The 27,563-nt window shown below is 38.2% G+C and overlaps 1 protein-coding gene across 3 annotated transcripts; it reads left to right on the top strand.

Annotated features, from left to right (window-relative positions):
* Nucleotides 1-225: 225 nt before the first annotated feature.
* Nucleotides 226-27,558, top strand: slc9a2 (solute carrier family 9 member 2). Of its 3 annotated transcripts, none has more exons than XM_087266775.1 (13): nucleotides 226-257; nucleotides 407-638; nucleotides 4,448-4,911; nucleotides 7,362-7,612; nucleotides 7,702-7,919; nucleotides 10,131-10,330; nucleotides 13,213-13,302; nucleotides 13,405-13,475; nucleotides 16,174-16,341; nucleotides 19,995-20,097; nucleotides 21,128-21,244; nucleotides 24,421-24,511; nucleotides 26,496-27,558. In XM_087266775.1, the coding sequence occupies exons 2-13, from the start codon at nucleotides 512-514 to the stop codon at nucleotides 26,834-26,836; spliced, it is 2,241 nt and encodes a 746-aa protein (XP_087122901.1). In that variant the 5' UTR covers nucleotides 226-257; nucleotides 407-511; the 3' UTR covers nucleotides 26,837-27,558.
* Nucleotides 27,559-27,563: the final 5 nt, after the last annotated feature.

The raw sequence follows: 27,563 nt of genomic DNA, 5'->3' as shown, positions 1-27,563 counted from the left end.
TTTTAAAATAGCTCAAAGTAGCCAAATGAATGTTAAAAATTGCTAAATTTGTTGCTAGGTGCTTTAAAAAAAGTTGCTAAGGTGAATGAAAAGTTGCTATATCTAGCAACAAAATTGCTAAGTTGGCAACATCGTGTCCGTGAATCTTATGAATATTCATGTCTTTAGTGATCCGCCCTGTGACAGACGTTGACAGAAACCAAAAATCGAGTTACACCGGCCTCTATCTGAGCAAAGAGGCAGACCGAGAGGCGCAGGTAGCCTAATCACACGCCCGTCTGCTTCACTCAGACATGAATGGAACAAGATGTAAACCATTTAGCATCTTTTACATACACGGCAGCTAAAGCCATACCCAGGGAAAATGGTGCTTCATTTTCATGTTGGCTCGACATTCAACTGTCAGGTTTTTTTGTGCATATGTTTTGCTTCTGTTGGATATGGAGAAATAGTTGATGTTTCTCCTAAAGCGACTGCTGGTTTTCCATCTAAATCTCCTCTTTGGAGCTCGATGGATGACACTGCTGGAACCGAAGCTGACAAAACCAATCCGGAGTTGTTTACACTGAACTACGCTCGCATTAAGATCCCGTTTGAGATCACTTTATGGGTGCTGCTGGCTTCCTTTGCCAAAATAGGTGAGCAAATACTAATTCTAAAGTCAAACAAATTTAGAATCTGATTTAAAACCTTTTTTTTTTACAATAAGGTAAAAAGAAGAAAGAAATGAAAATTTACTGAATACTGAAATATTTTCTTGTCAGACATGTTGCTACATACAGTATATAGTTGCAATGACAATTATTAGCATCCCTTATTAGCCCCCCTGTTTATTTTGTTCCCCAATTCCTGTTTAAAGGAGAGATTTTTTCAGCACATTTCAGCGTAATAGTTTTAATAATTTATTTCTAATAACTGATTTATTTTATCTTCGTCATGATGACAGTACATAATATATATATATATATTACTAGATATTTTTCAAGACACTTCTATACAACTTAAAGTGACATTTAAAGGCTTATCTAGGTTAATTAGGTTAACTAGGCAGGTTAGGGTAATTATTTAGGCAAGTTATTGTATAACGATGGTTTGTTCAATAGACTATCGGAAAAATATATAGCCTAAAGGAACCAATAATTTTGACCCTAAAACGGTTTAAAAAAAAACTAAACTGCTTTTATTCTAGCCGAAATAAAAACAAATAAGACTTTTTCTAGAAGAAAAAATATTATCAGACATGCTGTGAAAATTTCCTTGCTCTGTTGAAACATCATTAGGGAAATATTAAAAAAAGAAAATAATTCAAAGGGAGACTAATACTTCTGACTTCAACTGTATATTTAAACAGTGAGTCAGTGAGTGTACGCTGTTTAACATAATTACTTAAAACTTCTGTCTTTTTTCTACTATTCCACATAAAAATAATAATAATAATAATAATTCTATATTCCAGAAATCACTATTCCAGTTTTACAGATAGGCCTATTTTGTTGTTATTAATTTACTCACTCAATACGCTTCAGCCTGGTCTCTGATTTGTCAGAGGTCACCACAGTGGAATGAGCCACCAAAATTACTCTGTCATATGTTATGCAGCGGATGGCCTTCTAGCCATAACCCAGCACAGGGAAACACCCTCACACCCATACATACATTCACGCACACTCTTTCACTAGGGCCATTTTTTGATCCAATTCACCTATACTGCATTTCTGTGGATTGTTGGAAAAACCATAGCAAAATGAGTACAAATATGATTTTCTATGCATTTAATGCATATTAAATGCAAGTAAAATATTAAATAAAAATGTAAAAAATAGAATGAGAATATGTTAAATTTATAATTTAATGTAACATATATTTATAATAAATGACCTTTTTCAGAAAACAACATTGAAGATAAGTGAATATAATCTTTTACTTTTATCCATGTGTTATGGCTGTACTTGATGTTTTTAAGTGAGCATTAAGTTACAATTCAAGCCCTGTGTATAAACATAATGCAGCGTTTTTTTTGCAAAAACGTTTATACAGAAGTAACAGGTTTAAATTCATACTGTGCTTCGATAGAGTGATGTACAGCTGCTTAAACATGCATCACTCACTAATAGCAACAACATCGTGTTTCAAATACATAATATAGTCTTCCACATGCATCCCTGCTTAAATGAATACATGTATAGGTTATTTGGCACCAAGGTGGAGACTATTTGTAACACTAGAACATGGAGAATTATTGGGACTGTATTTGCCATTCAAATGACAGGTTTGTGTTTCCTGTAAAACTAGTTTTCTTCTTTACTCAGCGTATATGAGGCTGATGATCCATGGAAGGGAGAGGTAGAAAGATCTTAGGGAATCGAGGAGAAGAAAGAGGGTGGAGAAGGTATTGTTATAGAAAATGTTTGCACGCTCCCAAGCATTTAAATCTTTTTTTTTTTAGTTTTGCTATTATATACAATGTCCAAAACAAGCTGTTCCTGACGTGTTCTTCAGCAAAGACAGAATAAATACAGGTAAATATTGTTGGCATATTATGAAGAGTTACACTCTTTAGAATGTTGTATATGTCTGGCCTTAGCAAAACTCTCAACTATTGAGGGTTCATTTATCAAACTATGTCCTGGGTGGGTGTATAAGAACACTAGGTTTGTGCACTATATAGTATGAGGTATGATTTTTGCAGATGCTTTGTGAACCAGTCAACCAGTTGTGCCATGCATACTTTGTCATGAGGAGAAGCTGTGACCAATGATGTGTATTTCAAGAGTTCACACTTAGCTGATAATCAAAGCGTATTTGGCATGCTGTCCCGGGAGAGAGCCCTGAGCTCGTAATATCCTTGAGCGCAGGGCTCCCTTCCGTTAGAAGGGTGAGTTTAAGCTTGGGTAGGTCTCGAGAACTCTCCTGCTTGTCGCAGAGAGAAAGTGTAAACTGAGGTTGTATTGGGTGATAAATTGGTTTTGTCAATTGTCTATGGTATATGTTTTTGGACGGTGGGAGGAACGCTGGATTGCGTCTCACTACAGTTGTTAAACGTGAAATTCAGACATCCCAATTCGTAAAACATAAAAACGAGTAATAATCTCCCGGAAATCGCGTTTCCCTCCCGGTCCTCGAATAAGTTGCGCACCCTTCTCACCCCCGGATCCCTCCCCGATCTTCAGACGCGTCGCGCGCACTCTATCAAGCGCCCCCCACCACATCCCCCCCATCCCCCCACCCACACACACACACACCCACTAGAACTTTGTGTTTAGTCTATATAACAGCTTATAATTTAGATAAAACTGTTGATGTTCATGGTAAAGATTAAAATCAACGTCATACTGTATAAATTTAACTTAACTAGTTCAAAAATGAAAGTTATAGGCAGCAATTACATTGTTTAACCAATAAGTGGCCATCAATGTATGCCATTGGATAAATAAGCAATGAAACAAAAAGTTTTATGAGTGAATAACTGAATCATTTATTGAAAATTAGACTAAAAATAAATATGGCTGATCAAATTACAGTGTTAGATTTCTACATTTAGTGTTATCAGCAACAGTAGCAGTAACAGTGAATTTTTACAGTACTGAATATTTTACTGTTTATGTTTATTCAGCTGATGATTATTTAAAAATTAAAAGCTTCTAATTAAAATAAAATTACAGCTTCTAAGTTCTGTTTGTTAAAACCAAAAGTGTCTTGTAGTGCTGTTTTTGTAATAAATGAAAAGCAAATTACATTTGTCTCCTCCTCTTTTTGGCTGATTCGAAAGATGGTCCAATCCATGACTAAAAAAACCATAATGTGATCTGAATCGTGAGATTTGTGATCCTTTACACAATTATTAATTAGTATTTTAGGGCTGCACTGTCATCCTTAAATATGTAGTCTGTTAATATGCCATCAAAATATCATTGCTCTAAATATGCCTGACAAGATGTTTCAGTGTAGTTATTGTTTGTATTTCAGTGGGTCCCTTCTGTAAACCATAGTAAATAAAAAAGATAGTCATGGTATTTTGCTCAGAAACAATGCTTCCTTTTTTTAAAGCTTATACTTTTATTGTTTTGCTGCTTGAAAACCTTTGTTGAAACACAAATAAATCGCCTTAACCTGTTCTTCTAATAGTCCAGCGGTGGTCAGCCCTGTTCCTAGAGAGCCACCATCCTGCAGATTTCACTTGCTACCCAAAACACACCTGAACCAATTAATTAGGACCTAAACATCACATGATAATTACATGCAGGTGTGTTTAATATGGGTTACAAATCTGAAGGAAGGTGGCTCTCCAGGAACAGGGTTGGCCACCCGTGTAATAGTCCTTCTTAACCTTTTTTGACCTTGTAAAACTGTTTATAATTTTTAAATCGCTGCCTTTTCCTGACTTTTAAATGCGTGTATGGGGTGGAATTACCTTTAAAACTGCTTATCACATACTCTTTCTAAACAGGTTTCAACGTCTATCATAAGATCACAGTCTGGGTGCCTGAGTCATGTTTGCTGATCTCCCTTGGCTTCGTAGTGGGAGGCGTCATGCACGCTGTGCGCAAGGAGCCGCCGGCGGTGATCTCCTCCAATGTCTTTTTCCTCTACATGTTGCCACCCATTATTCTAGAATCCGGCTACTTTATGCCCACTCGACCCTTCTTTGAAAACGTGGGCACGGTAATGTGGTTTGCTGTAGTTGGCACCTTGTGGAATACCATGGGCATCGGCATCTCCCTATTTGCCATCTGCCAGATAAAGGCGTTTGGTGTGCAGGACATTAACCTGCAGGAGAACCTCCTGTTCGCCGCCATCCTCTCAGCTGTTGAACCGGTGGCTGTGCTCAGTGTGTTTGAGGACATCAGCATCAACGAGCAGCTCTACATTGTGATGTTCGGAGAGTGTCTGTTCAATGATGCTGTCACTGTGGTGAGTAATGTGGATTATAAACACATTAAAGTAAATGATGTCTGATGCTGAGAAAGGAATCTAAGATTAAAGGGATCTGAAAATTGCTGCTTTTTTCATACCTTCATGAATTTAGTTTTTCTGCTGAACACACAAGAAGATACTTTGAAGAAAGCTGGAAACCTTTAAACACTGACTTCCATAGCATTTGTTTTCTTTCTGAGGCTTTTTATTAAAAGCAACTCATAAAGTAAAGGGTGGGTAAATAGTGAGTACATTTTCATTTTTGGGTGGCCCGACCAGCCTGGTTTTAGCTGGTCAGGCTGGAAAATGACCAGCTAAAATCAACTTGACCAGCCTGGTTTAAGCTGGACATAGCTGGTTTTGGCTGGGCTCCCAGCCTGGCTAGGTTGGTCAAGTTGGTTTTAGCTGCTCATCTCCCAGCCTGACCAGGCTTGAAATGGCTGGAAACTTGTCACGTTTTTGTGTAGAGGAAAGGGGCGAGTACTCAAATGCAAGGAAATAATGGGTAGTTATTGATAAAAAAAAGAGCAAAACAGCAAAACAAACTACCCAGAGGGGAAAAAAAAATGAAATGAACAAACAAACAAACAAACAAACAAACAAACAAACAAACTAGACTGGGCAGGCTGGCAAGCTGGAGGACAGGAAACGACGACATATGATGAGGAACTAGCACAGGACAGCAGACATGAGGAGAATATAAGGAGGAGCAAATTAACACACATAAACAGATGAACATAATTAACGAATAATGGGTTAACAAGGAGGGTGGGACTAGACAATAGACGGTAGAGCACATGACACAAAGAGACAACACAAGTCATGCGCTCACATAAACACAATACTAGAACACGCAGCCAAAGAGAGAACTCATTAACCGCGTGTTCGTATGACAAGACACACACAACACTGAAGCACACAACAAAAGCATGTGACCACAATGTAAACACAGAGCCACGTGCTTTGAGAACAGACGCAAGACACGAGCACACGATAGATAAACACCTTACCGTGCGCTCACACATATGCAACGTGCATGCTTAATCTCAGCGTCAACCAAAATCGAAACCAACTAGACGGAGACGCTGAGAATGAAACAGCGCTATGCTGGCAGAACAAAACACAAACACGAGTACAAGAGCGTGTCCAAGGCACTCAGCGGCCGCATTAAACGGGAGCGCGCACGCTCTGCGCACACCCACAACGGCGTGCGCACACAGAGACACACACAGGCTGCGTCCAAAACCGCCTACTACTCAGTAGGTACTGCATTTGAATTTAAATGTACTACTCGGCCGTTAGAAAAGTACGTTCTATACAGTATGAATGTGAAAAGTATGAATGGAATTCGGACATACTTCATCCGCCACTTTGTCATGGTCACGTGACCTACCTACGTTAGTTGCGTCGCTTCTTCTATTCATGAATTCTCTCGCGGGGCATCATGGGATAGCACAGTGTGCATGGGATGCGCACTCCAGAATCTCGCCAGAAGTAGTAAGTCATCCTGGTACTTCTCGCATACTGATTTTCGAATTCTATGTCTATATTCGGACATACTACTTGGCTCGCATACTGATTTTAGCGTACTGTATTGTATGGAAGTTGCGGTTTCGGACGCAGCAACTATGACAGAAACAGGACATGACAGAGCTAGTGTACGGACACCAAAACAAGAATTTACAAGACCAGAGTGGCAGAACCCTGACAAAACCAGCCTGTAAATGGCCAAAACCCCTCTAAAACCAGCCAACCATTTTTTTTCAGCAGGGCTGTACAAATCTCTACTTGTTGACAGACAGTTTGGCTACTTCTCAGAATTATAGGAATTGTCGGCCTGACAACTTTTAAGTAGATGAACATATTTTAGTCTTAAATACAATTAGATCATTTACTTTATTCAGTACGATTGGAATTTGAAGAGACTTTTAACCAGCACAACAACAAATGTTTCTGAAAACAATCACCTTCTGCACCCTGAAAGGCTAAAAAATATTGGAGGGAATGTGGAGACAACATAAAAAAATAATATGTTTTATTACTCATTTATGAATTGAAATTAATTTTTTAATAGAGACTTTCTGACTCAAAAAATAACGGAAAAACTCAAATTTTTAATCTCGAGTGGCACGGACCTGCTTGGACAACACTTAAATACATCACATCCAGTCGGCTGGTCGCATACGGTCTAGTCGCAGGAGTTCAAATATTTCAACGGATCCGCAGCTCAACTCAGATCCGATTTTACCGCATACAGAGATGATCGGAACTCCACAGCTCCTGGACTACTCTCCATTGGAAATGAATGACTTCCGCTCTGTCGCTTGTCGTTTGTCATGTACAGTGGAAAAGAGACTTTAAAATTCATCGTATCTGTACTCTAATTGTATTAGTCATTTTTTTGTGCATCAGTTTTTGTATGTCATAGATGTCCCCCTCCATTTCAGGTGCTGTATAATCTCTTCAATCATGTAGCAGCGATGGAAGTGGATGAACCTGCAGTCATTTTCATGGACATTGGCGGATTTTTTGTGGTGGGTTTGGGTGGGATATTCTTCGGCTTGCTGTTTGGGTTTTTGACAGCCTTCACCACACGTTTTACTGGAAAAGTGAGAGAGATCGAGCCCCTGGTCATCTTCATGTTTAGTTACATGTCCTACCTCATCGCTGAGCTATTTGCACTCTCCAGCATCATGGCGTAAGTAAAGCCCTCTTAGTAAATTTGCTTCCGATCGTCTGAAGAAATGATAGATTTTCCTGAAAGTTGTGCTATTCATTTTTTTACAGTATCTTAATCTGCACCTTGAGTATGAAGTACTACGTTGAGGAGAATGTGTCCCAGCGCTCCTGCACCACTATTCGCCATGTCATTAAGATGGTTGGAAGTGTGTCGGAAACGCTGATCTTCTTTTTTCTGGGTGTTGTTTCAATCACAACGGAGCACGAGTGGAACTGGGGCTACATCATCTTTACTTTGTTCTTTACTCTGTTTTGGAGGTTCCTGGGTAAGGATGATCAACCAACTTAAATTGAATATTGACGGCACAATATGCACATTTTGTTGCTAATGGTCACTTATGCAAATCATTAGCAAAAAGCTTTTAGGTACCATCCCTGCAGGCACAGGACGTCAACGTGACGTGATATTGATGTTGTACCCTAACATACCCCAACGTCATGGGGACATTGGATTTTGTTTGCAAATGGAAATTGATTTGATGTCAGAACTCAAAGTCAGGCCGACGTCAATGTCTAATGTCCACCCTAAAAGCAACCAAATATCAACGTCTAAGCATATTACACTTTGACTTTGTGAGAACGTTCCCACTATGACATCTATCAGACGTTGGATTTTGGTCACTTTCCAACACAACCTAAAATCAACGTAATTTGACGTCATTATTGGACATCAAAATAATAAATTGTACGTTGTAAAATAAATTATAAAATAACGTTGTCCTTCGACACAGGCTAGACATTAAATTTTGGTCACCTGACATCATAAAGCAAACCTAATATTAACGTCTTATGATGTTGTGTGCCTGCTAGGATACTGTACCGAATTGTACCGCTCAGAAAAAATGGGCCATTAAACTACTGTTTTGGTTTGCTGTTTATTATTTTTGGAGGATTATTTCCACTGAGCACTGTAAATAAAGACACTTTGCACCATAGTGCTATTTCGATTTTGCCATTTTTGGAAGATTTGAAAGGTTTGGGACCTGAAAGAAAATTGTCTCCAAAATGCCGAGTTCAGACTGCATGATTTTGAAAGTAGTCGTGTCACAGATGTTTTCACACTGCATGACTATCTGGGCTAGCGTTTCGTCGCTGCTTTGTTTACACTGCAAGATGGATCGGCGACAGGGACTTTCACATTGCATGACTTTACAATAGGAAGAATCGTCGACAACTTCGTCCAAACTACGTCTTATAGCCAAAAACACGTAGTATAGCCTATCTTTTGCTATTAACTACATAATGAGAAAGAAGCCTTTAATGGGGTAGAACATGTACATGTTTGCTCACCGGGGATTAAAGGGAATTAGCCATTTCTCCTCAACGTTGATAATAAACTAATTTCTTTCTGTATGAAACGTCAAACAGACACGGTTGCTCCTGAGTCCTGTCAAACCTCCACTAGTTTTCCCTCCATTTCGTGGGTCCAAATAAACCGAAAAAGAGCGCTTTTAACTTCTCCCCCAGCCTCCCGCTGGCCTGCAGCAGGTATACACACACACACACACAAGTGAATGCTGCTCTCTCATTGGCTGTAGGCGATCGCTGATGTTATTTTCAGTTAAAACTCAATTCACATGGCATGATTTGAATCAACGACAGCTCCAGATATTCAGCACGCCAAATATCTCACAGGCATCGGCGACTCATCTGCGATTCTCTCAGATCGCGTCTTTGATAGTTCATACTGTGTGATTGTCACTCACGTGCACGAGCACCGATTTGCCTGTGATTTCAGGCATTTATCTGCGATTTCTCAAAACCTGTCGGGGCTAAAATCACGCAGTCTGAACTAGGCATAACAAGCATATAGGACATATGGAATACACAACACAAACATAAAGAAAAAGCATACAGTTGAAGTCCGAATTATTAGCCCCCCTATTTATTTTTTTCTCCCAATTTCTGTTTAATGAAGAAAATATTTTTTCAACACATTTCTAATCATAATAGTTTTAATAACTCATTTCTAATAACTGATTTATTTTATCTTTGCCATGATGACAGTGAATAATATTTGACTAGATATTTTCAAGACACTTCTATACAGCTTAAGGTTACATTTAAAGGCTTAAGTAGGCTAATTAGGTTAACTAGGCAGGTTAGGGTAATTAGGCAAGTTATTGTATAACGATGGTTTGTTTTGTAGACTATCGAAAAAATATAGCTAATAATTTTGTCACTAAAATTTTTTTTAATTTTTTTTTAAACTGCTTTTATTTTAGCTCAAATAAAACAAATAAGACTTTCTCCAGAAGAAAAAATATTATCAGACATACTGTGAAAATTTCTGTGCTCTGTTAAACATCATTTGGGAAATATTTAAAAAAGAAATTCAAAGGGGGGCCAATAATTCTGACTTCAACTGTAAATGTAAATTTAATTCGGATGTCAACTTTAAAGGTTTTGTGAATGCACATTGTACTGAGTATTTCCCATCATATATAACCATACATCATATGTTGTTTGTGTTTTAGGAATCCTGGTCTTAACACAGATCATTAACCCTTTCCGCAAGATTCCTTTCAACTTCCAAGATCAGTTTGGTTTAGCCTACGGTGGGCTGAGAGGAGCTCTGTCCTTTGCCTTGGCCTTTACCCTACCAAACAGCATTCCTCACAGAAAGCTATTCATCACAGACACGATTGCCGTCATCATCTTCACAGTTTTCATTCAAGTACAAGTCCTCTATATGAGTAAAGAAAGTCAAACAACTGTTTTCAATATGTAAATATACTGGAGATCACAATTACAAAACAACCTCCTATATAAAGTTATCCTAACAAGAAAAAAAAAAAAAAAAAAATATATATATATATATATATATATATATATATATATATATATATATATATATATATATATATATTAGGGATGTAACGGTATTTTTTTTCGATATTACCGTAGTCGCATGACTCGGTAAAACTATAGGTCTTCTGAGAAAATTTGCTCAGGCGAATGAACTGATCTGTCGCTACAGATCCAGTAATGCGGAAATGGAGTGTGCTGCTAGAAGCGGGGATCAAAAAGAGCTGGAAAACCCTAAAGCGGGTGTTGTCGCCGCGCGCGTACTGAATAGTGGTGTTGTCGCGCGAGTTCTTATCAGCTGTGTTGTCGCGTGCGTACTGAATAGCGGTGTTGTCGCGCGAGTTCTTATCAGCTGTGTTGTCGCGCGCGTACTGTAAAGCGGGGACGGAGGGTATGTCGCGTCGCGGGGGCACTTTTGATCATTTTGGAAGGGAACTTTCTATCCAAGACTAAAAAGGGCATGTGCACTGCACAGGTTGAGCACTGTGTGTGCACATGCCTGCAAGTTGGGGAATACGATTAATAACAGTCATGGGGACTGCAGAAACTCAGCACACTGTTCAGATTGATGCAGACATGAGATCTTTATCTCACTCATGGTTTGTCCTCTCAAGTGGGGGAAAGACAATGCACAACGTTACCCACTGCTGTCAACCTGGGCCAAGTCATATCTCTCTTGTCCCAGAAACCTCAGTCCCAAATGAGAGGGGGTTTTTCTGTTGCAGGGGACATTGTAAATACCCAGAGATACCAGCTTTTACCAGATTATATTTATATGATAATTTTCCTTTAAACCCATCTCTATTTAAGTGAGTGAGTGATTAAATGTTGAATGTGATGAGTTTTCAACACTACTAAATTGAAACTTTATTTTTTTTACATGGTTTAATATTTTTTTGTTATTAAAATTAAAATTCCTGTTTCTAAGCTTACAGATAGATGACTAATTTGTATGTCATTGACACTTTTGGCACTTTTTTTGAGTATTTTCATAAGTTTTGTTTTTTCCTGTAAATGATTCAATAAATACCGTACCGTGACATTTATACCGAGGTATTACCGTACCGTGAAATTCTGATACCATTACATCCCTAATATATATATTTGTCAAACAAATGGGACAATTGGAGTCTCATCAAAATATTAACCTTTCGATAATAATTTTCATTAATTACCTGACAAACCTATTAAAACAGATTCGAGTTTACTCCAATGTGAACATTTTTAAGTGGATTTAAACTTCTATGAGTGTTCTGTTTTCTGATGAACACAAAACAAGATATTTTAAAGAATGTTCAGGGGGGAAAACAATCATTGACATTCATAGTAGGAACAAAAATACAGTGGAAGTTTATCTTCAAAATATCTGGTGTCAATGGGCCCTAACAAACACCCGGCGCAAGGCGCGACGCAATTGTTGTTTGCTAGTTTCAGCTTGGTGCAAGAGTCGTTTTGATATTTTGCAGCACGCTGTTTAAATATGTGCACCCATAGGCGATCTGGTCTAAAAAGGGAGGCGTGTTGAGGCGCATTGCTGGCATGTTGCAATTTTGAGAAACTATAATAGACTGTTCAATGGACCAGATCAAAGTTGGTCTAAAGTCCAGCGCAGAGCACGTTATTTGTGCGCCTCGCTTAAACATTGCTTAATACACACAGGATGTACAGCAATACGCAAATATCTTTACATATGAAGAAGAATTAAAGATTTAAAAATATTACAAAACATATTATTTTCTAGCCTACATAAATATAAAAAGTATACTTTCATGCCTTCTTCATCTCGGGGTGCTTTTACAGTTTATTCATAACAATTTGCTTTTGTATAATGTTATTATTATTAGTAGTTTATTTTATTACATGCATATTTATATTTGTTTTAATAAAAACAAGCTTATATTTGTCCACCTGCCAGGTTTTACACCATATGGGGCTTTGGATATGTATTTGGATATAACTCAGTTTATTGAACACACTTGGTTATTATTGTTCATTGATTAGTTTGCTGGAAATCAGAACTGAATTTAGAAATAGTTTTGACACAAATCTTTGCACTTAACAAAAGAAATGAATTATTTATAGACTAATTGATGAGAGTGAAAGCGAAAGTAAATAATGGGGAGGTTCATCTCTCATTCTCACGCTGCAGATGCTCTGTTTAACTGTTTTCTTACTTGTGAAGTGTTCAGTTTTTCCACTTACAAAGTCGCCTATGTAAATAGCAAATGCACCATGGCGCGATGCAACTTGCTCCTAAAGGGAATGGGAGATGAAACTCTGATTGGTTTATTCTCAAAACACACCTATAACTCATTAAGAGAATAAGCTCAACCCGTTTAGACCATGGGCCATGGCGCAAAGCGAATTTTTACATCCTTAAAGTAGCAAAAGTAGATTCTGACATGCCCTTAATGCGTTTGCGCCCTGCGCTTTGCACTTTTGCGCATGGATCATCAAAATAGAGCCCTTTATGTTCAACTAAAGAAAGAAACTCAAACAACAAGTGGAGGATGAATAAATATTGGGAGAATTTTCGTTTTATTGACATGCTGATTTAGCAAGATGATTTTGATCTCCAATGTATTTTATAATAGAATTTCCAGCATCAAAACCAACATATAATTTAGAAACAGTTGTATTATGCTTATTTGGTGCATAAAAACATCACTTGTTATTATAAATATTCCAGAAAATTCTGACTGGCAGCAACATTTTTAAACGCTATTATACAAAAGCTCTTTCTATTGGCAGGGAATAACTATGAGACCCCTTCTAAAGTTAATGAATATCCGTAAGACGAATCGGAACTTGGAGACAATCAATGATGAGATTCACAAACGGGTATGTTCCAAGTGTTTTTATTTTAATTTTTTTATTTAAACATAATTTCTGAATGATGAAGATCAGTTTAATGTGTCCTGATGCCGGTTCTCTATTCTACAGTTAATGGAGCACACAGTCGCCGGCATAGAGGATCTATGTGGACAATGGAGTCACTACCGCTGGAAAGACATGTACGAGTTACTGTGTAGACTGACCCATTATAGGCAATACTAACTTCAATACAATTTTAATGGTGTAATTACGTGATTACTTACTTTTTTAAACTCTAAAATCATTAGTCATGTAATCACATCATTAAAATTGTATTGAAGTTACCTTTACAATTAATATATCAGAAAAGTAATCGGTTTAAGGCGTTGAATTATGCCATGTAAAATCCCTATGAATCCTAATGCATAGAGTATATAGACAAACAAAACTGTTTTAAATCTTTAACATGGCCTTTTAGTGTGATTTCAAAATGTCAATACTTAGGAATTTTAATAAGTCTGGATTTATGCTTACAAAGAATAGACCAGGGGTCCCTAAACTGGGTCGTGGAGGGCAGGTGTCATGCAAAGTTTAGTTCCAACTCCAATCAGACACACCTGAGACGGCTGATCAAAAGCTAACCAAATTCGGTTTCATAGAAAACAGAAATTGGGGAAAAAATATACACGGGGGCTAATAATTCTGACTTTGACCTTTTATATACTGTATATGACTAATATCACACGAGTATCAGTGTGCTATGGCTGTATATTAGCACTAGTGGGAGGCGTGTGTTGCCTTAGCGCCCCAACAGTGCTGATATACAGCCATAACACACTGCTACAAGTGTGATATTGCGTTTATACAGCAGTTCGACGGCACAGTCTTGTACATAAAAAAAAAATCAAACACAGAGAGTCTAAAACCCTTTTGTATTAGGAACTACTATCTTTCGCCATTCATACACATCTGCAGCTGATGTCAGAACAGCAGAAGCCGTCACTTTAGAGCTAGTATTTGAATGATTCTCTCTAGCATAATGTGAAGCGGCGCTTCTGGTGTGTGACCCCCTTAAGGTGATGACAAAACAGCAAATTTTGCTCACATTGTAAGATTATAAGGCTGAACGTGACATGAAATGCCATCCGTCTACAGAGATTTCTCACTAGACTGCTGTTGTGTTTGCGATAAGAAGGGACAAGGCTGAATCCATCTTCTTATTCGCAGCTTCTTATTGACTCCATCCGGTCCACCTTAATACCATGAGGCTTCCGTTTTTCAACTTTTTAATTCGCGCTCAAGAGAACGCACTGAGCAAGGGCTTATTATGCGGTTTTGGCGCCATCTTGTGGATAGACAACGTCAACCGCCGCCGACGAGCTCTCAGAAATTGTAAATATTTTAAAATAGGCACTATTCTTACAAAAAACCGCATAGTTGCAATCTAAACAATTACATTATTGACTAAAAAAAGCCTCAAACGTACATTTAGTAGTCTAACAACAGTAATATTTGTCAAACTGTAGCCTGCCTGTTACCTGCTGTATTTGGGCGGAAAAATACACAGAGGTGAAGAGGCCTTTGTGTGATGTTATATATATATACACATACACATATATATATATACACATACACATATATATATACACATACACACATATATATATATATATATATATATATATATATATATATATATATATATATATATATATATATATATATATTTAAACCCTGAATGGAATATTCAGGAGATGGATCCAGGATGAGCAGTAGCCTCACTTGAATATAAAGATATTTTCCCTCGGGCTGCAGGAAACACAAGTGTCAAAGGGAATAATCAAATGAAAAATCTCGCCGCTTGCGCATTGTTCCCATCATTGTAAACGCGATGTGGTGACGTTAAGCACATTTGCATGTTACAGGGAGCCTGCAATGCATTAACTTCTTTCTTGCAATTAACAATTGATTTAAACTGAACTCAGATTAATTAGATCAAATGATCTTCAAGTTGTTATGGAACCAATATAAGTGTGGACGTTTAGTTCGACTCATTGAAGTCAACTTTTTTGACTTTAATCCCCGCTTTTATGAATAAGCCCCTGGGTGTGTTGAGGCAAGTTGGAGCTAAAATCTGCAGGACACCGGCCCTCCAGGATCAGGTTTGGGCCCCCTGGAATAGACCAACATTTTTAAATACAATATTCTCTGAAGTTGGTCTTTTTTTATAGACCATCACTTTTTAATGCAACACTATCACTTTTTTCATTTTTTAAGGCAACAGAAAAGTTTATGAAAAGCTCAATAGCAAACATATAGAGCTTAAAGTTTCAACTGCTGCGAGAAATAAAGTGAACAGTTGAAACAGAGTTTCGCGATAAAACTCAAATTTACAGAAGGGAACACAGTGAGAGAATGTGAAACATTTGAAAAAAAAAAAGTCTTCCCCCTCTATGTTTTCCACCACCATGTGCTTTTAGCTTCTTTGAACTGATTTATACTAATCTGCTGAATTTATTTACAGTATTTAAGCAACTGTCATTATCTTAAAATGGACACTAATCCATTTCTTTCTGTGGATACATGATTTAATTACAGTAACTAGTTACTTTGTGACTTATCACACCTAACACTGTGGCACAAGTTCAACACAACAAGTGTGTCACCAGTTAGACTGGTTCTTCCGGTATCTTATCTCTGTGGTTTCTCACATGCATTTCCTAACCTGCTTTGGGCTTATTGAAATACATAACAATTTCTTGTTGTCACCTCAACAGGCATTCACCGTTAATTGCATTTGTTTCATTTTCTGTACAGTTTAAAATAGGTTAAGTACGTTTAGTGGTATGTACATAACATACATAATTTACTCATCTTGATCTTCTCTCTGGTTGTCAGGTTCATGAAGTTCAATAACCGGTTCATTCGCAAGATTTTAATCCGCGATAATCGTCCCGAATCAAGTATTGTGTCTCTGTATAAGAAACTGGAGCTTCGAAACGCCTTGGAGATTCTGGACACGATGTCTGGTGACATCAGCGCAGCTCCCTCCTTAATGTCATTATAGTAAGTCTGCATTCATGCACTGTCAGCTCTATTCCAGCACTCTGCTTCTCAGTAAACTCAAAAACTGGTTTAGCTATTTTTGCCTAATGAGTAGCTTGTTAAAGTGCCCCTATTGTCTTTTTTTTTTTTTTTTGGGATATTACCTATTATGTAGTTTGTAAGGTAACTGTTTGTAAAGGTCTGCTTTGTAGAAATGTCCATTAATTAACAGTTAGCCATTAACCAACAGCACTTGTTAAAAAGTTGAACAAATTGACTTTGACATTTTTTAATACTTTAAAATAATATTTAAATGTGTGCTTTAATATATAACCACACATGGTAATTACTGATATAATTAACATAATTGGTCACACTTTACAATAAGGTTCGTTAGTTAATGTCAATTAATGCATTTACTAACATGAACAAACAATGAACAATACATTTACTACTGTATTTGTTCATGTTAGTTAACGTTAGTTAATGAAAATACAGTAGTTCATTATTAGTTCGTTAACTCATGGTGCATTAACTAATGTTAACAAGCATGGACTTGGATGTTAATAATGCATTAGTAAATGTTTAATTATGATTAATAAATGCTGTCATGTGTTGTTCATGATTAGTTCATGTTAGTAAACGCATTAACAAATAAACCTTATTGTAAAGTGTTACCACATAATTATTCTCAAACACTATAGTTGTATCTGAGGCATGAACATTTGGTTTCTGACACACACACTATATGCGGTCGATAACAGCAGACTATGCAATATCTGACCAATCAGAGCAGAGTTGATTTCAGAAAGGACTGATTCAGAGATGCTGGATCCAGGAATGTTGCAGTGGATTTTTTTACTATTTAATTAAATACATTTTTAGATAGATACACTGCCTGACGTCTATATATTAGATGAACTGCCTTTAACCATGGCATCCTTTCAGTAGTGTCAGAACATTCATTCCCATCTAGAGTTGCATTATTTTTTTTCATTATTAAGATGATGATGATGGTAGAGTTGGACTCAATATGATTATGGTCTGGACTCTGTGGTGGCCATTCCATGTGACTAAATTCTTTCATTACTCCAGTTCAATCTTTATGCTCGCTGGCAAATTAAGTGATGTTTATTTATAAACAAATTTCGAGAGGATCATGTGCTTATGATTGTTCACAGCTGTTCCAACTTTAGCTAATGACTAATTATTCTATCAGACGATCCTTAACTCACGATAAATAACCAGACTTTTCTCATCTCAATATCTTCGTCTTGAAGAAACCTCCCCACCCAACCCTGCTTTCCCTCCTTTCAAACGGTTGACACGGTGGCCAGTGATTAGCGCTGTTGCCTCACAGCAAGAATGCCCCAGGTTTACTTCATTTCCAAACCAGCGACATTTCTGTGTGGAGTTTTGCTCGTTCTCCCTGTGATCGCATGGATTTTTCCCGGGTCCTCCGGTTTCCTCCCACAGTTCAAAAACAAGCACTCTAAACAATTAATTCAAAATATTTTTGCTAAACTGAGTACACCTTTCAGCATCCATATCTGATACTTAGCTACAATAAGCAAGAGGGGGAGTCATCAAGATCTACCTTAGCTCAAACTCCCCTCTCGCCTTGCAACGGGAGGGAGCCCAGGGCTCGAGGATCTTATAAGCTCAGGACTCTCTCCTGGGACAGCACGCCAAACAAGCTTTATTATCAATCATCAGCTAAGTGTGAACTCTTGAAAGTCTTTTTAAAATTAGCTTGACTGATAAGTGGTTTTCTTATTGTGTATAAAGCTCTTACTTTCACTATTAAACATAGCCGGTAGTTCTACTGTTGTTGTTTTTTTTACTATTCAATTTTACCAGACTTTATAGTGATTGCTATTTTTGATCATTCAAGATTCGAAGAGTTCAGATGCTACAAGTGCTGTGTGAAATTTCAGTCGAAGGTGAACATTTTTCTCAACCCCCTTTGTTTATGTTGATTTATTCACTTTAAAGAACATGAAAATAACTTATTTTTTGGCATAAGTGAAATTACTGAACCTACACACAGGAGCCTGATTAAAAGGCTTATTTTAGACTCTGAACTCTTAATTTTGGAATTTCTTCCTCAAAGATGATGGTTCCCCATTATAATTCTAGGTCTTTAATAGTGTGTTGGACAGTTCTTTTAGTAGTTTCAGCAATCTTAAGTATTCTCTGATACTAATAACCTAGGCCGCATGTACAAAAACTCGAGTTGAAATCATGCTAACACATTGCGTACGCACAAAAAAAATCAAATGTATGAAACACTGCGCACGCGGAATCCCACGCATATTCTCTTTGTACATCCGAATTAACGTGAAACTGAGCGCACATGCACGAGTGCAAAACCCAAACCCCTCCCTGCCTCCTCCTCCGTATGAATATGCTAATGACTCAACTTTGGCAAAACCAAATAAAAAAGCAATGGCAAAAGAAAGCAAGAAGAGAAATTTTGAACAGAATGTGAATTTGAGGTGCTCCTATCAGAGGTAAACCTGAGAAAAACGGTGTTATTTGCAAGTTTGTCCGGAATTAACAACAAAAAAAAAAATAGAGTGGGATAATTTAGCTGACGTGGTCAACACAGTTGGGTCTGATCATTGCACTGTGAGTGAATTAAAAAAAGAAATGGTCTGATGTAAAGGTGTACAGTTTTGTAGTGTCTATAGCAGCGTGAGTGGCGTAGCTCGTAAAGCGCATGGAACATGTTTGGACACGTTCGATCATGAACTCGGTTCGAATCCAGCATCTGATGAACTCATTCTTCTTTCCCCAACTACATATCAGATTTTGCCTACTCTTCATCACGAGGAAGACAAGTAGGAATCATTAGTAAGTGTGTGTAATATGTTAAGCGCATTTGAGCATCACATATTATTTGCACATTTATTGAATGGAAATGTTTCTGATTTCAAGTTCGTCTTCAGATGGCGCCTTTGCGAGCAATCGATCGCTCCGATTACTTTGGAAAAAAAACAATGATCGCTGCAAATAGCGCTTTAATGTTTGTCTGGTAAACTGAATGGGATGGAGACCTTATATACCTGCTAGACATGCGGATGATCCCGTCCCATACAGCTGCCATGGCATGGCTCAAAGATACTTTGTAGTGTGAAATTTACATAATTGCCTCTAGGAGTCGCCAATGGAAATAAAAGACACACACCAGAAATACACGTACCCCAGACATGAAGTTGGCATGGACCAACGCACATTCTCACGTTCATTTCATCGTTAGTAAATCCAAATGTGAGCTTGAAACCTGGCATACGCAAAGTTTTTGGTGCGTACACAGCGTTGATACATGAGGCCCCTGACCCTTCTGAAACAGATCAACCTTTCCACAACCACACAATGCCTCTTTTGATAGGGTTGTTAAAGAAATTAGAAGCTATTCTATAACTTGTCACCAGCTTTAACATCATCATCTATGCAGTAATTATCCATTTGGGGGCTCTTGACTATTTCCTTAGTTAAATCCAGGTGGTGAATTATTTAGTTTTTTGGACATGCAGTGTATGAATATATTGTTTAAATACCATTTATGAACGTTAAAAGAGGCACTTTAATACAGCTGTAATTTCAGTAAAGGTCTATCATTGCTGCGGATTTGTTTCCTTGTTGATTTCTGTTATTGTCTTTTATTATAGTGAAGAGAGAAAGAACGCCTCGAAGCACAAGAAGTTCCTACCATCCGATGTTGAAAATATGCATGAACTCTTATCGAAGAACATGTACAAGATCAGACAGAGGGTGAGTTGTGAAAGAAATAACGTACTGAAGTCTAATAATGTACTGAACTCGTATCAATTGCTGAAAGAAACTAAACAGAATTATAAAATCAATATAAAATCAGTGCTTTTGTTATGTGTGACACCAACTACTGTACTGTATGTGAATTCTTAAATTAAAATATCCAATATTCTTATGTTAGATGGTAACAAAAACGCAATAAAATATATTACACCATTCCAGTATAATACATCTGACAACAGAATTAAAGAGATTCATTGTTTTTAAAAGCAATTATATATATATATATATATATATATATATATATATATATATATATATAGCGATTATATAAGTCACCAATCTCGGTCCTGGAGGGCCGGTGTCCCTGCAGGGTTTAGCTCCAACTTGCCTCAACGCACCTGCCTGGATGTTTCAAGTATTCCTTGTAAAGCTGTGGTCACACTGGGCTTTTCCTCCCATAGACTTCCATTCATACTCACGAGAATACGTCAGACCGGAAACGCAGGGTCATGCATCACGTTTCGCAGGTTTAAGCTTGATGAACTCTGACCTGCGAAATCGCATCACTTGACTGCATGAGACCAGTCGAGGATCAAAACATGACCTCTCTGGACAGAAATGTAAAACATGGAGCAATCGCTCGCTTTATTAAATGTCTAATAAGCTTGTTTAATCCCGCCCCTTTTCGCAGCGCCGTACTCCAGATTTTCGCTCACACAAGCTGTAGTGTGACCGCAGCTTAAGACCTTGATTAGCTTGTTCAGGTGTGTTTGATTAGAGTTGGAGCTAAAATCTGCAGGACACCGGCCCTCCAGGAACAAGTTTGGTGACCCCTAACATAAGGTTTAACTAACATGTCAGATTTATACTGTATGACTTTACTGTATGTTTTATGAAAAAGTTTATAAAATGTTTTCTCGAAATTCGTGATTTGCAGTATTAAGTGAGTTATCAAAAATATTAAGAAGCTGTTTCCACTGTAATATTTCACAAGCTGCGATCTGTTCTAATCTCTCATTCTTCACAGACTGTGTCATACACTAATAGGCATTCGCTACCCAATGAGAACATCGCCAAAGAGATCCTGATGAGACGCCACACAACCATACGAAGTAGCCTCAGATCTGGAAGCTTCCATGCCACTGTATGTGACACTGCATTCTTATTTCTTATGATATGAAAATAAATAAGTTGTTTAAATTACTACAAAGCATGCTGTTTAGGATAGTTCACCCAAAAAAGAAAAAACAAATGACAGCGACTGTAGATGCAATATTTGTAAAAATAGTATTTTATTGGTAATAAGTCTATTTCAAATATAGCTACATCTAGGCCTAACCCAAACCACACACTCTCAGAAATAAAGGTAGGAGATCTGTCACTGGGGTGGTACCTTTTTAAGGGTGCTTTCACACCTAGACTTTTGTTTCGGAACCTGTCTCGTTTGCCCAGTTAGCGCGGTTTGTTTGGCATATATACAACCACCAATTGCGCTCGGGTCCGCGCCAAAACATTCGCTCCGAGATCACTTGAATGAGGTGGTCTCTGCTCGATTGAAACGAACACTGGAGCGGATCAACTGTAGTGAGAAAGCGATACGATCTGAGCCGGTTATATCACAGTGTTTTATGGATATGTAATAGGCATACGGCTATATGAAGAGAGAATTATGAGTAGGGCGGGAGCCGGGAGGTCATTCGACAGACATCCCAAGTCTCCTGGAAGTTTCGGGAGTCGCGCCTCTCCCTCCCGGTCCTCAAATACATCGCGCACCCTTCTCGCACCTCCCACCGCATCTCTCCTCGCTCTTCAGACACAACGCGCGCATCTTGTCAAACACCACCAAACCACTACCCCCCACATGTGACTTGTTTGGGCTCTTTTGGTTTGTTTAGAAACTTTGCCGTTTCGGAACAACTGAATCGATTCGCAGGTGTTAAAACACCCTAAATTGTACACGTTTGTACCTAAAGGGTTCATATTAATACCTTAAAGGTAAATATTAGTTCCTAAAAATTACAAAAGTGTACCTCCTAAAATTCTTAAGTACAAATATATGCTTTTAAAGAACCAATATGGACCCTTTTGGTACCAATGTGTATCTTTTGAAAAGGTACTACCCTAGTGACAGCTCTTGTACCTTTATTTCTGAGAGTGTAACACTTTTTAAATACCCATTTACAATTTGCGAATGTTTTACATGATTTTATTGAAAATAAACATGGATTCAAAGTAATGTCCATTCAAGACAAGACCGTTCGAGACTTTCCTATTTCTGGCTATTTTCCTATTTATTGGCTGCATCCGCAATGGCCTACTACTCAGTAGGTACTGCATTCGAATTTAAACGTACTACTCGGCCATTAAAAACGTACGTTCTATACAATATGAATGTGAAAAGTATGAATGGAATTTGGTCATACTACATCCGCCATTTTGTCATGTTCACGTGACCTACCTGCGTCAGTTCTGTCGCTTTACTCCCATTCATGAGTTCTCTCATGGGGCATCATGGGATAGCGCAGCGTGCATGGGATGCGCACTCCAGAATCTCGCCGGAAGTAGTAAGTCATCCGGGTACTTCTCGCATACTGATTTTTGAATTCTACGAATTCGGACACACTGCTCAGCTTGCATGCTGATTTTAGCGTACTGTATTCACCTTATTCTTCGCCGATGATTGGGTGTAGCCATTTGAATCTTTTTGGCTCAAGACTTCCGGTCTCATTCACTTCCATTCATTTTTAGACATTAAAACTGCTCGTTTCGCTGTTTGATGTTGCAAACTGATATTTTTTTATTATATTATTATACTTGGTCTGTATAGTCATGCAAACGTTTGTTTGTAGAGCAAGTAGTTTGACCGTTTTCTGCCGTTTATTATTCCTAGTCATTTCTCCCATAGGCGACTGAATCGGAAGTTCTAAAACAATCGCGAAAACAGGCGCACTTCCACATTTTAGAATAAGGTCAATAGTATGGAAGTATGCGGTTTCCGACGCAGCCATTGTTTGTAATTTGTCTGTTCAAGGCAGGAATTGATGACCAAATGGTCTGTGCAAATGCTTGTGGAACTCTTTACAACCTTCCAGTTCATTTACTTGCCCTCAGACCACCGTAAATGTATTTTTTTTCTTTAGTAGAAGCTGAAACCATGGTCCTTGTTGATTCACATATCCAACATATCCAGGCAAAACAAAATGAATACCCCTAGCTTGATGAGGGATTTCGGGTGAACTATTTTTTTGGCCCAATCCTAATTAATAATAATAATCCGAATTAATTCACGCGCACATCAAATTTATGAACCAAATGTTTGCAGGTATGGAATACACCATCTAAAACAACAGCATAGCTGCACATGAAAGTCAGGAAATGCACTAATTAGTATTTTTCTCATTATTATGAATTTTTACAACAAACAAGCACATGTTTTAATATATTCCCAACACCGTTCATGTTTTACAGTCATGCTTTAAAAAAAAAAGAATAATAAAGATGCTAAATTTAGCGATCTATAATGCCTGATAATAACTCCTCTATACTAGTCCCACAATATACTCTGACATCTGACACTGATGACACTAGAATCCCCTGTCAGAAAAGTGTAGTGGCTGGGAATAATTTTTTTATAGTGTCTGTTAAATCTTTTCATTTGTTTAGATGAATATGGCCACTTTGTAAATGCACAGTGCAGTTACGATCTTATTGCCACATTAGATAATTTTTATGATAATTTCATTGCCTTCAGTGATTTCCTGAAGATAAACACCAAACAATAATACAACTAGAATACCTACAGCAGTCGCAATCGTCGATCTCATCTGAAGTAACAGAGATCGCGATGACGTATGATGATGTGTGCAGGTGCTGTAGTGCTGTCCCGTTTCTTAGGGGTAAATTTCGAAGCCCTTTCCCTTCAAACTCTGTTTCAAGAGCCATGGGGAAGGGGTAAATAGCGTCAAACTTTATTTTGATGGTCCGTTTGTTACATTGCATCTACATGCCAATCAATTCTCATTACATTATTAGTAGACTGTTAGGTTGGGGTTAGGGTTAGTGTAAGTTGACATGTTTCTTATAGTCAGTTAAATGTCTGTTGAAGGAACAGTATCCGCAGATATTAAGAAGACAGTCTACTAATACTCAAATGGACCATCAAAATAAAGTGTTACCAAAAAATAGAATTGGGATTGGGCCTTAACATCAGAGCACAATGCAGTTGTCTATATTTACAGTGTGTATACTTGTAAGTATGGAAATGAAAGTCTTATTTTCTGTCACTGACCCTTCCTTTGCTCTTCTCCTCTGCTTCACCAGAATTCAGCAAATACGTCCCACAAGTTTTCCTCTCTGCCGGTGGGTCAGAGTTTAAACTCTGGATTTCCTCCAGGAAGATTCCGACATACTGGTGAGAGAATACATGGTTTTTATTGATGACAGATAACATCATCGAGCGGTTTCCATTTGACTCTGGTCCTTGTAGTAAGATTCTACAGGCTTTACACAGGACTGCAGAATCCGCATTCATTTAATTTACATTCAACTTGAAGGTACAGTACACTACCTGACGTCTTGTCGGCGACCCCAGTTGTAAGAGTGTAATGGAGGCCAAACAGACGCTAGGGCCATGGTCTTTAGCCTTCTTGGTAGAGCAACCGATTCCCATGCGGGAGGACATCGGTTCAATACCAGCTCTGAACAGGTTAGGTGGTATAAGACCGACAGGGTTACATTGGTGCCGTGACCCGGATGGGAGTGAGGTTTAGGGGGGTAGGTGTAATGGAGGCCAGTTAGTAAGTGATGTGCAGGTAAACCTCACTCCTCAGAGGCCATGGTCTTTAGCCTGTTTGGTAGAGCAACAACTCCCATGCGGAAGGTCACAAGGCGGAGCTACAAGAGCACCAAATAATAACTTAGCTCTTTAAGCTCATAAACTCCTCCAGAAACTGAACCTGGATTACGAAGACTTTTAGCGGTGCTTCTGACTGAGCCAATCCCAGTTTGATGACTTGTTGTCGGTGTCGCCTGGAGGATTTCCCCCGGGACACCATCAACAGGTTCTACGTCACAATCACGCCCCCACAAGAGCAAGCTTCTGATTGGTTTACGCGGCGCGAATGTCCGTTAAAGTTCAGATTTTCGAACTCGAGAGATTCATGCGAAAGACTCGTTAAACGTGTCAAAGGCGCAAAACACTCAATTCGCCCCGCGCTATTCGCACCGCACCATTCGCGCGTATCGCGCCGCAGGATGTCTATTCGCGCATTTGCATTGACTAAACATGTAAATCACTCGCGCTTGACACGCGTTCCACGTCTGGCGTGAGCGCAGCATGATGCTGTGTTCACACCAGACACGGATAAATCGCGCTATTCGCGCTTAAATAGCCGGGTGAACATTTGAGTTTACTCGCTTTATAAGTGCACCAAACCCCGCTTCATTCACGTGTCAAATTCACATCAGAACAGACGCGGATTCGCGTGATGGGCAGGGCTTCTGTCTGCCCGGTGACTCTAGCTTCATAGCTAAATGGCTAACATGGATTTTATGAAGAAAATAAAAGTGTTTGTGCTTTATGAAGACTGAAAAACATTGTTGATACGTTTAGGGTCGTGTCTGAGTCCACTATATCCTTTCAGAGGTGCATCCAGCTCTGTGAGCTCATAAACTCCTCCAGAAACTTATTCTGAATGACAAAGGCTTTCAGCGGTGCTTCTGACTGAGCCAAGCCGAGTTTGATAAACTGTGGTTCTACGTCACACGCCCCCACAAGAGCAAGCTTCTGATTGGTTAACGCGGCCCGAATGTACGCTGAAGTTCAGATTTTCGAAATCAATAGATTCACGCAAAACGCTCGTTAAGCGCGTCAAACGCGCAAAACGCTCAATTCGCCCCGCGCCATTCGCGCAATTTGCGTCATTCGTGCCGCACCATTCGCGTGTATCGCGCCGCAGGATGTCTATTCACACGTTTTCATTGACTTAACATGTAAATCACTCACACTTGACGTGCATTCCGCGTCAGGTGTGAACGCAGCATGAGGCTGTGTCCTTCAGGTTGTTATCACAGAATGACGCATTATCAGTCATTAAGCACTGATAATAGGATATTTTTAATATATATTATCACTTATTATTATCACTTTTTTAATATATCATTATCACATATTATCACAGGTTACACTTTTAAATGCAAATGGTTTGATATGCAAATATCTACATGTTTAAAAACAAACACATTAAAATTGTAACATATCCTGCGTTAAAATTGTCAGGCAAGTAAGTTCCCTGCTGGTGAACCATTTTTACCTTGTGAAAATACTAGAGTTTCTGGTTATTTTTGTTCATAACCCTGATTATAGTGGATAGTAACATGCATTGTTGTGTTTTCAGACCACATTGATGCTGAATCTGAGACTGCGTATCCATCAAACAGATCAACGTTCAGGCATCAGCGGAGATCGTCATCTAAAGCAGTGATTCCTCTCAGGCCGCTGAACGATCTGAGGGAAGATAATGAACCAAATGAAGAAATTCCTTACAAGATATCACATCCAAGGTCAAAATTCAGACATTCAGGACATCAAACCTCACGTCAGTATTATGGCACATCTAGAAACCGTAGGGACACAGACTTTGAAGAGCAGCAGTCGAGCTTGTCTCCTCATGGATGGACAGAGGAACCACAAAACAACAGTGATGTCCAACATCCCCTGATGAGAAAACCACAGTAGATGCGACAGAAACCACATGAACAGTGTGATCATACTTTTAAAGCAGCTGACCTGACATTACTTGATCCGACTACTTTGAAACGAAGTAAACAATGCATAAGAATTCTACATGTGAGAAAGAAGAACGTTCTCCATGTTAAACAAAATTCTGCTAAAATATAAACAATAGAGCTTTCCATGACACTAAATCCACATTACTCACTCTAAATATAAGGTCACACTTTATTTTGACGGTTCGTTTGTTACATTGCATTTACATGTCAACTAATTCTTGTTAGATTATAAGTAGACCGATAGGTTGGGATTAGTATAAGTTGACATGCACTTGCATTGTTTCTTATAGTCAGTTAAATGTCTGTTGAAGGAGCAGTATCAACAGATATTAAGCAGACAGTCTATTAATACTCAAATGGACCATAGAAATAAAGTGTTACCGATATAAATAAGGCAAATTAAACAAAAACTTTATCTTTTTTGCACATTTTAACATTTTTTTTACTTGACCATGAAAGTTAAAAGAACATTATTTGGAAGTGTATTCATCTTGTTGTGAAATGAAAGTAAATGCGCACAAATATTTTAGTATATTATTATAAAAAAATAGAAATGTATGGTAATTTTGTGACAATGAAATGAACATGAATAAACCTGCAAGTTTTTATGAAACGATGTCATTGTACGTAAAATAAAGCACTATAAAAGAAACCTAAATTACATCAAACCAAGA

Source organism: Danio rerio, chromosome 9 (assembly GCF_052040795.2).
Source record: "Danio rerio strain M-AB ecotype USA chromosome 9, GRCz13ab, whole genome shotgun sequence".
Taxonomy (NCBI): Eukaryota; Metazoa; Chordata; class Actinopteri; order Cypriniformes; family Danionidae; genus Danio; species Danio rerio.
This window is presented reverse-complemented; position numbering and strand designations above follow the sequence as displayed.